Source organism: Rhinoraja longicauda, chromosome 7, assembly GCF_053455715.1.
Source record: "Rhinoraja longicauda isolate Sanriku21f chromosome 7, sRhiLon1.1, whole genome shotgun sequence".
NCBI lineage: Eukaryota > Metazoa > Chordata > Chondrichthyes > Rajiformes > Arhynchobatidae > Rhinoraja > Rhinoraja longicauda.
Genome location: NC_135959.1, coordinates 18,020,624 through 18,034,415, shown reverse-complemented (window position 1 = coordinate 18,034,415; position 13,792 = coordinate 18,020,624). Strand labels below are relative to the sequence as shown.

At 43.1% G+C, this 13,792-nt stretch overlaps 1 protein-coding gene across 1 annotated transcript in view; it reads left to right on the top strand.

The window, feature by feature from the left end:
• rasa3 (RAS p21 protein activator 3) overlaps positions 1-13,792 on the top strand; it is a 150,150-nt gene that overhangs the window by 97,039 nt on the left and 39,319 nt on the right. The window contains exons 5-8 of the mRNA XM_078402198.1: positions 3,166-3,242; positions 5,050-5,130; positions 6,705-6,777; positions 9,220-9,296. Coding sequence (XP_078258324.1) covers positions 3,166-3,242; positions 5,050-5,130; positions 6,705-6,777; positions 9,220-9,296 — 308 coding nt within the window. The remainder of the gene's footprint in view (positions 1-3,165; positions 3,243-5,049; positions 5,131-6,704; positions 6,778-9,219; positions 9,297-13,792) is intronic.

Sequence of the window (13,792 nt, the reverse complement as noted above, 5' to 3'; positions counted from 1 at the left end):
AAAAAAATTGCAGACGCTCAAATAAAAACAAAAAATGCTTGCACTGGAGAGAGAAAAAAATAATATTCCATTGCATCACTCTCCCTCTAGTGTGTCCCATGATTTAGTAATTCCCTTGGATTGGAATAATCTCCACTTCAGGTGGAGGTGGACTCCAGTTGTTTCTCAGAGTGGCATTCCCACCAAAGAACTACCACACTGGAAGTGGAGCCACCATACATGCAAGATTACACAGAACATTCAGCACAAATCTAACCCATCTGGTCCATTACGGTGACTATGCTTAGCACGTATCTATTCCTGTCCCTTAACATCTCACCACACCAATGTATCGGGAGAACTGTACCCATGTTCCGCATTCAGAAGTGAGTTTAAAAAGTCATTAGCTTGTGGAGTTGCCAGGAGCAGCAGTCAGGTGAGCTGGCACCTGCAAGCTTTGCATCCTGCACTGTGGACTGGTAGGTCAGGATTTAGGTCCCAGATTTGGCCAGCCTTTGCATTTGGACTATTTCCACATGTCACACAGCCAGTTGTGGCTTGGCCATCGGCTAAGGGATCTGACTGACTGCAACTGAAATCATCCTTCGTCACAGGTGAATATTTTGTGGACCAAAGAGCTGAAAGTATTTTACCGATTATTATGACAGGCCCCTCACCTCCACAGTGAAATAAATTATCGGTTTTGGTAAATATTTTGGTAAGGGCAGCACAGTGGCGCAGCGGTAGAGTTGCTGCCTTACAGCGAATGCAGCGCCGGAGACTCATGTTCGATCCTGACTACAGGCGCCGGTACGGAGTTTGTACGTTCTCCCCGTGACCTGCGTGGGTTTTCTCCGAGATCTTCGGTTTCTTCCCACACTCCAAAGACGTACAGGTATGTTGGTTAATTGACTGGGTAATATGTAAAAATTGTCCCTAGTGTGTGTAGGATAGTGTTAATGTGCGGGGATTGCTGGGCGGCGCGGACTCGGTGGGCCGAAGGGCCTGTTTCCGCGCTGTATCTCTAAATATGAAGATGGAATCCAACATTTGAAGTACGGTGCTCTCTGCCTCTTCTCACATTTCCAACTTTGGTGATCATTTTCATTCCGGCAACAGGCTGGTTTGGGGCTGAGAGAGTTTGCAAAGCACACAGCTTTCCTTCCTCTTCAGTCATGGTATACAGGAAGTGGTCATTGTCAGACATGCCCCTGGGCAGAGTCACCACCAGCACAATTAATGCATAACTTAATTTCCACTCTTCCTCTCTCGTCTCTCTTTTTCTCTCACTTCCCGTCTCTACTTCTCCTTTGCTTCCTTCACTTCTTGTTCCCTCCTTCATTGTCTTCCTCTGTGTCTGTCTCTCTTTTTCATGCCCTTCATCTGACTACCTGTTTCTCTCCTCCCCTCCCTCCTCTCTCTATCTTTCTCTTGTTCCCCATAACCCTCTCTTTCATTTCCTTTATTGTCTTATGCTCCTCAAAATTTTTACTTGGAAAGCTGACCTTTTCAGCGACTCTGCTGTCACAGAAGAGGATCGACTGTTATCCTCAACAACCATTTCACTCTTTTACTTATATTTGATAGTACTCGTGTATAGCACAATTTAACTGGGTAGGATTACAGCTTTTCACTGTATTTCACAACATGTCACAAAATAATAAACTAACTAACTAAGTAATAGGGCTTGCCATTTACAGGTCATTTGTTGTCTGTTACTGGTCTGTCCTGCTGTCAATGCTGTAGTTGGCCCTTCATCCTACATTCTCCTTACCTCCTGCAACCACCATATTCTCAAATCTTTCTTGCCAATTTCCTTCAGATTTCTCTCAAACATATTCATCATTGTTCTCTCAAACATATTCATCATTATTTCCATAACATATTCATCATATTGAATGGAAATGCCTCAACAGACTGAGAGCTGGTACTGATCGTTTTAAAGCGACTCTCAAGAAGTGGGGTTATATAGACACTGAAGATGTCATCTGCATTTGTGGCACTGAACCGCAAACTATGGATCACCTATTGAGATGTCCTCTATTGGAGCACAAACGCAAAGCTGATGACCTAGCAGAGAAAAATTATATTGCTGAGAGTTGTGTTCAGTTTTGGCTGAAACACAATATCTAGCATGTTGTGGACACGATAAGAAGAAGAAGATAATTGTTAAAGAAAAACACAAAGTGCTGGTGTAACTCAGCAGATCAGGCAGCATCTCTGGAAGACATGTATATCCGTGTCTTCCAGAGATGCTGCCTGACCGCTGAGTTACTCCAGCACTTTGTGTGTTTTGTTTTTAAACCAGCAAATGCAGTTCCTTGTAGCTTCATAATTGTTGACATGGTCCTTGATTCACTAACTCCAGAGGTTCATTCACCAGCTTCACTATTCTCAATACAATAATATTTCTCTGCTTCTTGAACGATCGACATATAATTTTCTTTAGTCTAGACTCAGCCATTGGAAGCAGTATTCCGTCTGCTCCATCACATGCCTTCAACTCTCAAATCACAACTTTCAACGCGAAAATGGCTACAATTTTTTCCGTCTTTCTTTATATTACAACCTTTTTGTGCTGAGCAGTATTGCAGTAAATCTGTGCTATCCTATTTTGTGGAGCCTAACACAGTTGCTACATATATTCATTCTTACATTTTGAATTTTAGAATGAACATTTCTTAACATAACTGTGACAATATTTCATTTTAGTTTAGTTTAGTTTAGAAATACAGAGCGGAAACAGGCACTTCGGCCCACTGAGCCCACTGATCAGTGATCCCCACACACTAACGCTATCCTACACACTAGGGACAATTTACAATAATACCAAGCCAATTAACTTACAAACTTGTACGTCTTTAGAATGTGTGAAGAACCCAGAGATCCCAGAGAAAACCCACACAGGTCATGAGGAGAACGTACAAATTCTGTACAGACATCACCCGTGGTCAGGATCGAACCCGGGTCTCTGGCGTTGTAAGGCAACAACTCTACTGCTGTGCCACCGTGTCGCCCAATGCCATGTTCTTTACATGATTGCTTTAAAAACGGAAGTCATTGGCCATGAATTGTTTAAGACATCTGAAGTAATATGTATAGAAATGCAAGTGTTCAGTTTTTTCATTACATAAAAAAATTATCGGAGAACTGACTATATTATGATTATGTAAATGGCCATTTCAGGGCAAAGTCCACCTGGAGATGAGACTTAGTGAAGTCATCACTGACTGTGGGAGCATTTGCCATAAGTTGGCTACACGGTAAGAACTATTTTATTTGTTCCTTAACCTTGTTTTCATGTTGTATAGACTATACAGTGAGATTTGTTGTGTGATCTTAGCGTTCACCGTTGCCAAGAAAAAGGTGGAATTCGTCTCAAGGGAGTAATCAGTACGAGACCTAATGCACTTTCTAGCTCAAGAACAATGACAAGCATGCAGAGACCTTCTGCTCCATCCGGTCAAATCCACATTCTGTAATACCTTGCACATTACAATACAAACATTCCCATTCCCGTCTTAAAACAGCTAGGAGAATCATAAATTTGAGGAAAAAAACTCATATTTTCCTCATGACAGCAAACTTCCCTGCAAGCAGAGAACAAAAATAAATCTGATTTATTTAGGAGAAGCTAATCCAGGAGAGCTCTCTTGTCCAGAACACTGTGACCTGTCCAAGCAAAAAGTGATCACTTCCTATTCCCGTCCACAGACAGGTCTGAATCACCAGAAGAAATTTAGTGACTCTACACAATGAATGGTTCAGAACTCCAGTGTCCCATGACTCTACTCAAGGAAATGGAGAGAACTTAAAAGATGACCAAATGTATAGGATCCGATGGTAATTCAACCCAAGAAACGCATTAAATTGGATTCATGATTAGATTATGGATAGTCTACATTTTAGCACCATTTGCAGACTTTAACCTTGTAACCCTTGGAAACCAGAAGATTAATGTGAGCCAGCACTGACTTCCCAAAGAAACATAAATCTTTTCTGCACAATGACCTCTGGCTTGTTTCAGCTAGTGGCAGATTAGGTTTTATTACGAAACAACTCCCAAGGTAAGACTGGCACTAGAAAGTTCACGCACCAATGGTGCCCACTGTCAAAACGAGACAAAATTTAGACAGGAACAAACAATTCTTGCTATAGAGCACAATCATTGTTTTCGTAGTAGTGTGAGGTAGTAGTTAGAAAAAGAGAAATAGTCAGCATGTACAGAGTGAGAAGGGAATGGGATTAGACAGAGTAAGTGGTTAAAAGGAGCGGGTAGAGTGGGATTACATTGAGTGAAATATTTCAAGAGAGCTAGAATACAAAAAACAGGGATGTAATGTTGAGGCTGTATAAGGCGCTGGTCAGGCCGCATTTGGAGTTATTGGAGTAATTTTGGGCACCATATCTGAGAAAGGATGTCCGGACTCAGCATTAACTTATTTATGAAAGGCTATGTTAAATTGTGTTTGTGGGAGAAAAGTGTGCTTATATTCCTGCTGAAAAGACACTGGAAATTATAAAACGATTTCCTGCTTAGAAATTTCCATGGGGTTTGAAGTTTTAAATCAAAGCTTCAAGCTCCTGGTTTTCAACAAGCTTCACGTGTCATTTGTCTGTTTAGTTGTGCCACTAGGTCATGTATATCAGTAACTGTTACATCACATCATCTTGTTTCAGCAGAGAATGGAAGGGGTGAGACAATAGAGGGATTCGGGAGTTTACAATTGAGTTATTACTTAACGGGGAGCCAATATTGGATGGCAAGCACAGGAGTATTAGGTTAATCGGATCCAATAAATCCTAGGAGACAGGATTACGTTGAAGGCAGGGAGAAAGGCAGAAAAATAAAGGGGACTGATGGTAAGGTTGTTTAACAAGGAAAACAACAATATCTATAGAAGAATGGAGAACACTGAGAGCATCACCTTAGCATGAAGTATAGGATGTTCTCAGTGTTTGGTGGACTGATTCCATCTCAAACCCCACACAGACAGGTTGTGTAGCAAGAAGAGCAGAAAGAAATGCTTCACTTTAATAATCACTTTGCTTTTTTAAATCTTTCTCCAGTGTTTTAGAGTGCCAAGATTTGCCAATAGTCAACGGCCAATGTGATCCATACGCGACGATTACCTTGTCAAGCCCATCCAGGTATCTTATTTATCATAGGTTTGGTACCTGCCGGTACATCTAATCTAGATTTCCATGTAACAAGCCTTACTGTGCACATCTTACTATCAGTTCTCATGGTTCTCTGCACATATCTTGTACGGCACGTTCTACGACGAAATACTGTCAATATCACCTGAATAAAATGTCTAAGCTTTCTTCAACACCAGTGTTTCCCACTTAATTTTGCTATGTCAACAGTCATAATGTAACTGCTGTATTTCGCTGCCCTGCATCTTCGTAAAGTGAGTCTCTGATACTATCCTAACTGCGGTCAGTTTTGTGCAGAAAGAGAAAACTGCGGATGTTGGAAAAATGAAATAAAAATGGAGAATGGAGGAAATGCTCAGCAGAGTGGACAGCATATGTGGAGCAAAACAGCTAACATTTTGTATAAGAAAATAACTGCAGATGCTGGTACAAATCGATTTATTCACAAAATGCTGGAGTGACTCAGCAGGTCGGGCAGCATCTCGGGAGAGAAGGAATGGGTAACGTTTCGGGTCGAGACCCTTCTTCAGACTGATGTCAGGGGGAGGGACAAAGGAAGGATATAGGTGGAGACAGGAAGATAGAGGGAGATCTGGGAAGGAGGAGGGGAAGGGAGGGACAGAGGAGCTATCTAAAAAGAAGAGCTATCTAACATTTTGTGTCCAGGACCTTTCATTGGAGAATTTAGAAATCAAACACGCTTTAAGTTGCACAGAAAAAGGGGAAACAAAAACAATGGGGATATCTCTGTTAGGATGGAAACCAGAAGAAACGGAATGACACAAGTAATGACGGTGATCAGAGAGGTGGCGAAGGATCGTTAATTATCGCGATTTATGTGAAGGACATGGAAGTAAAGCGGACCATCTGAAGAATGGTCCCAACCCGAAACATCACCTATCCATGTTCTCCAGAGATGCTGCCTGACTCTCTGTGTTACTCCAGCACTTTGTGTCTTTTTAGAACATCTACAGTTCTTTGTTTCCACTATTCTTTATTACATTTGGTATATTTCTGGGGTTGTAACCTGAACTGAATGATGTAGTTCTAATCTGTAGCTCCTGAATCCCATACGATCAGGTAAATACTGGCAAGTATTGACCAGTGAAGAGTAAAATCTGATGTCTAATCTCGTAATTTGCGTATGGATAAAATAGACCCACGTTCGTTCACATCTGAACCCTAAGAGAATCACTGGGATAGGAACTTAATCCGCAGACATTAATCCAATCATCCTTTCTCCAAAGATGCTATATGTCAAGACTGACCAATTCTTGATTAGCAAGGGTGTCAGGGATTATGGGGAGAAGGCAATAGAATGGGGTTGAGAGGGTATGAAAGATCAGCCTACCGATTGAATGGCAGAGTATATTTGATGGGCCGAATAGCCTAATTCTGCTCCTAGAATTTATGAACAATTATGTCCTGCAGAGTATCTCCTAAGTGTTTTGATTTTATCTTGGCTCCATCATGTGCAGGATTCTGCCTTTTTGCCTTTGTTTCCTGTTGGATAAGTCTCCATATTGTGCATGGACCAGATCTCTGATTTTGTTTTCTGGTGTTAGGTCAGAGGTGAAGAAAACAAAAGTAAAACGAAAGACAAACAATCCACAGTTTGATGAAATGTTCTATTTTGAGGTAAGTGCTTCTCAAGGAATTATCTGAAAGTAACCTTTCATTCTTCACGACCAAGTGGTGGGAATGGCCAGTCTGCTTCAGTCTGTTTGAGACTGAGTGGGCATCATTGTCACATGGGTGCGTTAATCTCCTTCCACCCACTTAATGACAGCCAGCTGTGGACCCCCAGGAGAGATAGCCAGTGAAGTAAACCCCACGAGGAGGTTCTCCTATTCAGACCTCCAAACGTGGACCCAGTGCAGATCCCACAGGATCCCCATGTGGACTGGAATACACTGGAATTTAGAAGGATGAGATGGGATCTTATCGAAACGTATAAGATTATTAAGGGGTTGGACACATTAGAGGCAGGAAACATGTTCCCAATGTTGGGGGAGTCCAGAACCAGGGGCCACAGTTTAAGAATAAGGGGTAGGCCATTTAGAACAGAGATGAGGAAAAACTTTTTCAGTCAGAGAGTTGTGAATCTGTGGAATTCTCTGCCTCAGAGGGCAGTGGAGGCCAATTCTCTGAATGCATTTAAGAGAGAGCTAGATAGAACTCTTAAGGATAGCGGAGTCAGGGGGTATGGGGAGAAAGCAGGAACGGGGTACTGATTGACAATGATCAGCCATGATCACATTGAATGGCGGTGCTGGCTCGAAAGGCCGAATGGCCTACTCCTGCACCTATTGTCTATTGTCTATTGACTTGTTGGTAGGGCCTCTATTGCAGACTTCTGCGTATCTGCTGTGCAAGCCCATGTTAACAAACAACATAATAAGGTACATGTGCACAGCACAGACTCCCAGTGCAGATTTACTGCACGGATCTGTCATTGCGGTTCTCCTGTGCAGACTCTGCACTGGCCTGGTTCAACAGCCCTGAATGCCCAGGAACGAAGGAGATTACAAAAAATGATGAACACTGCCCACTCCATCACTGGTACTATACTAGGCGCTGCCACAAAAAGCTAGCCAGCATCATCAAAGACCCACATCACTCTGGCCACACGCTCATTTCACTCCTGCCATCGGGAAAAAGATATAGGAGCTGGAAACTGTAACGTCCAGGAACGGCTTCTTTCCAACAACCTTTAGGCTATTGAACACTGCGATCTGCAACTACGAATTATGAACTGCCTTTATTGCACTAGACTTTTCGGTTTTGCAATATATTTAAAAAAATTAATTGAACAAGTTTTTGTTGTTTGTTATGGTATCGACTGAGTCCTATGTTTACAAACCTGCTGCAAGTAAGAATTTCATTGTACTGTTTTGGGACACATGACAATAAAACACTCTTGACTCCTGGTGCAGACTATATGTACTGCTCCAGGTTGGATACTACTGCAGATCTCCTATGCCACATTCCCTCTGCACACCCACCAACATGGGTCTCATGTGCAGATGTTCCATTGCTACAGTGTGCAACTATGACGTAAGTCCCTGGTGCAGACTCATCATCTCCCCACAGAAGATCTGCAGCTCCCGGGTCAAACCCCTTAAACCACTGCTTAGACTAGCAATAACATTTCTTTCTCACATTCAGCAAATATAATCGGTTGTAAAACGGTGTAACTTGGTTGCACTATCACATAGGAAATTGCCTTTGATTTTGGGTTTCTGTGCAATCTCATGTCCTGTAGTACCCACAACCTCCCTCACTAATTGCCATTAAAGCGTCTCATGTCTTCAAATTTCCTCCTTAACCTCTCCGTTCATCAGCAGTTTCTGCCTCCTACATACCACTCCCTTGTCTCCCGCTCTTTATTCCATTCCGACCTGTTCCCTCATCTCGCCTTTTTAGCCAACTCTTTCTCTTGTCTTATTCTCAATAGTCGTTTATTTGTCACATACAAATAAATGTGTAGTGAAATTAAAAATTACCCGCAGTTCAACAATAAGACCAATAAGAATAATCAATAAAAATGCAATAACACATACAATCATAAACTAACACCAAACAAAAGAAACAAAAGAAACATCCTATTCTATTCCACTCTTTCCATCACCGTTTCCCCTGTTCACTCCATCATCCCACTTCCAACTCACTCATTAGTTCTCAGAAGTGTCTTGCTGCACATACAGAGAGGTGTAGAAAGTGAGTTGCACTCTCAAAATCAGCACAGAAAGATGCTGTTCGACCCATCGTGCCTATGCTGTGCATATCAGATCATTCTAGCTGTTGTTCCACCATCCAGCCCAATTACATGCAGCAACACAGGTTTGTGCTGAGCATCCTTCTCCCTACAAAGAATGGAGCCTCCGTACCCAATATGTATCTGGCCAGGTGTTTATAGGTGTGGTGTGGATTCCAGTCTTTGGCATTAACAGCCATTGCGAGCTGTAATGATCATCTTAACCATTGTCATAGTTTACACTGAGGCCTGCCTGTGCCTGCACCTATTGTCTATTGTCTATTGTCTATTGACATGTAACTCACTGGCTTCTTGCAATGCAGGTGACGAAGCCTTGTAGCTATAATCGAAAATCGAACTTCGATGTTGAAGAGGAGCACGTGGAGAAGATGGAGATCCGGTAAGAATGTTTTCTGATGGCTGCTTCAGAGGCATTTTCATTCCTAAGCTTGTTTCCAGCACTTGAGTTCTCCCACATGCCCCACTGGATCAAAGGCAAGAAGTTATTTACAGCCGTGTAGGAAGGAACTGCATATGCTGGTTTACACCGAAGATAGACACAAAATGCTGGAGTAACTCAGCAGATCAGGTAGCATCTCGGAGAAAAGGAATAGGTAAACGTTTCGGGTTGAGACCCTTCTTCAGACTGAGGGTCAGAGGAGAGGAAAACTAGAAGTATGAAAAGGTTCATAACATCACACCCAGCACCGATGACCAAGGAAAGGTGGAGCCCACAATGGTTCATTGTTGGCTACAGAAGAGGTGATAACGGAGGGATACGAACGGTGAAACTAGCAGGACGACTAGGGTGAGGGAGGGATGGAGAGAGAGGGAATGCAAGGGTTACTTGAAATTAGAGAAATCATAATTCGTGCCGCTGGGTTGTAAGCTGCTCAAGCAAAATATGAGGTGCTGTTCCTCCAATTTGCATGTGGCCTCACTCTAACAGAGGAGGCGGCCCAGGACAGAAAAGTCAGTATGGGAATGTGAGGGGCAGTTAAAATGTTTGGCAACCGGGAGATCACGTTGGCCAAGGCGGACTGAGTAGATATTCAGCAAAATGATCGACCAGTCTGCGCTTGGTCTCCCCGACGTATAGGAGTTCACACCGAGAACAACGGATGCAGTAGATGAGGTTGGAGGAGGTGCAGATGAACTTTTGCCACACCTGAAAGGGCTGTCAGGGTCCCTGGAAGGATTCGAGGGAAGCGGTATAGGGACAGGTGTTACATCTCCTGCGGTTGCAGGGGAAAGTACCTGGGGAAGGGGTGGTTTGGGTGAGAAGGGATGTGAACCAGGGAGTTGCAGAGGGAACAGTCTCTGCGGAAAGGGGTGCAGTCTCTGCGGAAAGGGGACATCAAATGTCGGAGGATGATGTGTAGAATGCAACAACTGATGGGGTGAAAGGTGATGCTGAGTTCGACAGCTGATGGGTTGAAAGGCCAATGCATCATACTTTCCACTGGTAAACTGGAACGCGAGAGTTAACGTAGTGACAGAGAGCAAGGAATAGAAAACAGAATACAGCTGGATACACTCCTCAGATCAGGCAGCATTTGTGCTAAAACGTTCGGTTGATAACTTTTCATTTGCTATGTTGATGAGAGTTTAACGCGTCAAATGTTAATTCTATTTCTCTTGCCACAGTGAATGCCCGAACTGCTGTGTCTTTCCATGTTTTGTTTTAATTTAAGATTTCCAGCAAATGTATTTTTCCACCTTATGAAGAACTGGGAATATTCTTCAACTCTTGTCCAGCATTCCCTCCACAAACATCGACAGAAGACAGCCTTTCTTTTTTATTTTACTTAGGAACGGACGGTGCTGGTTCACTCATTGCCCATAGATGCTTCATTAAATGCAAACCACTTCCTGGTGTTCCTTTGTGCAAGAGTTCACCAAGTATTATGCAATCCCATCCTGTTTTTCTCTCCTTCCATAGTTTCCTTTCCGCGCTGTTGTGGTTCGGAACTGTCGCTGGTACATCCTCTCACAGTGACATTCAGTAAACATAACATTTGAATACCATTGCGCTGACAGGAAATGTGTTTTTAAAAAATGGAGTTATATCACTAACCACAAGAATGTTTTTTTTCAAGATTTGGTTAATGACAAACATCTTGAAATGTGCCCTTCCAATTCTTGGATATTAGATTATTCAGCAGAGTAACCAATTAGATGCCAATATGAATGCAACATGGCATTCTTTCAAAATGTGACCATTTTAATTGGTGAAATATGTTTCTCTCTCATTTCTCAACAGAGCTACAAGGAATCTGGCAGGCAGGTTTGCTAGTGCTATACTTGTGGCTTTAAACTAAGTAGTGGGGGGGAGGGGTTGACAAATTGGGAATATGAAGACGGAGTTAAAGGGGTAGCGAATACAGGAGAAATTACAAAGAACTCTCGAATAAATGGGAAGGGAAGTTCTAGATGGGATAAGAGAGTACGGTCAGGGCCAATTGTGACCGGTGTGAGAGGGGAGGTAAATACCGAAGTTAAAGTGCTGTATTTAAATGCGCAAAGTATAAAAAATAAAGTGGATGAGCTTGAGGCTCAGTTAGACATTGGCAAGTATGATGTTGTGGGAATCACAGAGACATGGCTACAAGAGGACCAGGGCTGGGAACTGAATATTCAGGGGTACCCAACGTATAGAAAAGACAGACAGGTGGGCAGAGGGGGTGGGGTCGCTCTGTTGGTAAGGAATTATATTCACTCCCTTGCAAGGGGTGACATAGAATGAGGAGATGTAGAATCAGTATGGATAGAAATGAGGAATTGTAAGGGTAAAAAGACCCTAATGGGAGTTATCTACAGGCCCCCAAACAGTAGCCTCGACATAGGGTGCAAGTTGAATCAAGAGCTAAAATTGTCATGTCGCAAATGTAATGCTACGGTGGTTATGGGAGATTTCAAAATGCAGGTAGACTTGGAAAATCAGGTTGGTAATGGACCCCAGGAAAGAGAGTTTGTGGAGATACTTAGAACAGCTTGTATTGGAGTCTACAAGGAAGAACGCAATTTATCCCCACCCCAAAGAGTGGGGATAAATTCGTCCCTTTCAGAATGGCAGGTAGTGACTAGTGGGGTACCGCAAGGCTCGGTGCTGGGACCGCAGCTATTTACAATATACATTATTGATTTGGATGAAGGGATTAAAAGTACCATTAGCAAATTTGCAGATGATACAAAGCTGGGTGGTAGTGTGAGCTGTGAGGAAGATGCTATGAGGTTGCAGGGTGACTTGGACAGGTTGTGTGAGTGGGCGGATGCATGGCAGATGCAGTTTAATGTGGATAACTGTGAGGTTATGCACTTTGGTGGTAAGAATAGGAAGGCAGATTATTATCTGAATGGTGTCAAGTTAGGAAAAGGGGACGTACAACGAGATCTGGGTGTCCTAGTGCATCAGTCACTGAAAGGAAGCATGCAGGTACAGCAGGCAGTAAAGAAAGCCAATGGAATGTTGGCCATCATAAGAGGAGTTGAATATGGGAGCAAAGAAGTCCTTCTGCAGTTGTACAGGGCCCTAGTGAGACCGCACCTGGAGTACTGTGTGCAGTTTTGGTCTCCAAATTTGAGGAAGGATATTCTTGTTATTGAGGGCGTGCAGCATAGGTTTACTAGGTTAATTCCCGGAATGGCGGGACTGTCATATGTTGAAAGACTGGAGCGACTATGCTTGTATACACTGGAATTTAGAAGGATGAGAGGGGATCTTATCAAAACATATAAGATTATGAAGGGGTTGGACACGTTAGAGGCAGGAAACATGTTCCCAATGTTGGGGGAAGTCCAGAACCAGGGGCCACAATTTAAGAATAAGGGGTAGGCCATTTAGAACGGAGATGAGGAAAAACCTTTTTCAGTCAGAGAGTTGTAAATCTGTGGAATTCTCTGCCTCAGAAGGCAGTGGAGGCTAATTCTCTGAATGCATTCGAGAGAGCTAGATAGAGCTCTTACGGATAGCGGAGTCAGGGGGCATGGGGAGAAGGCAGGAACAGGGTACTGATTGAGAATGATCAGCCATGATCACATTGAATGGTGATGCTGGTTAGAAGGGCCGAATGACCTACTCCTGCACCTATTATCTATTGTCTATTGAATGGATTGTAAAATTGCAATGAGTCAACCAGTTCCAACTCTGAACTGTATTCTATCCCAGCGAGGCTATTTGTCACAATCACAGATTCACTTACTTAACATAGAAACATAGAAACATAGAAAATAGGTAAAGGATGAGGCCATTCGGCCCTTCGAGCCAGCACTGCCATTCAGTATGATCATGGCTGATCATCCACAATCAGTCAGGGGGTATGGGGAGAAGGTAGGAACAGGGTACTGATTGAGAATGACCAGCCATGATCACATTGAATGGCAGTGCTGGCTCAAAGGGCCGAATGGTCTCCTCCTGCACCTATTGTCTATTGTCTATTGTAACCTTTGCCCAACTTCTCCCCATATCCCTTGATTCCACTAGCCCCCAGAGCTCTATTAACTGTCACTTAAATTCACCCAGTGATCTGGCCTCCACTGTCCTCTGTTGCAGATAATTCCACAAATTCACAACTCTATGGAGTAAAAAATTTCCTTCTCACCTCAGTTTTAAATGGCCTCCCCTTTATTCTAAGACTGTGGCCCCTGGTTCTGGACTCCCCCAACATTGGGAACATTTTTCCTGCATCTAGGTTGTCCAGTCCTTTTATAATTTTATATGTCTCTACAAGATCCCCTCTCATCCTTCTAAACTCAAGTGAATACAAGCCTAGTCTTTTCAATCTTTCCTCATATGACAGTCCTGCCATCCCAGGGATCAATCTCGTGAACCTATGCTGCACTGCCTCAATTACAAGGATGTCCTTCCTCCAATTAGGAGACCAAAACTGTACACAA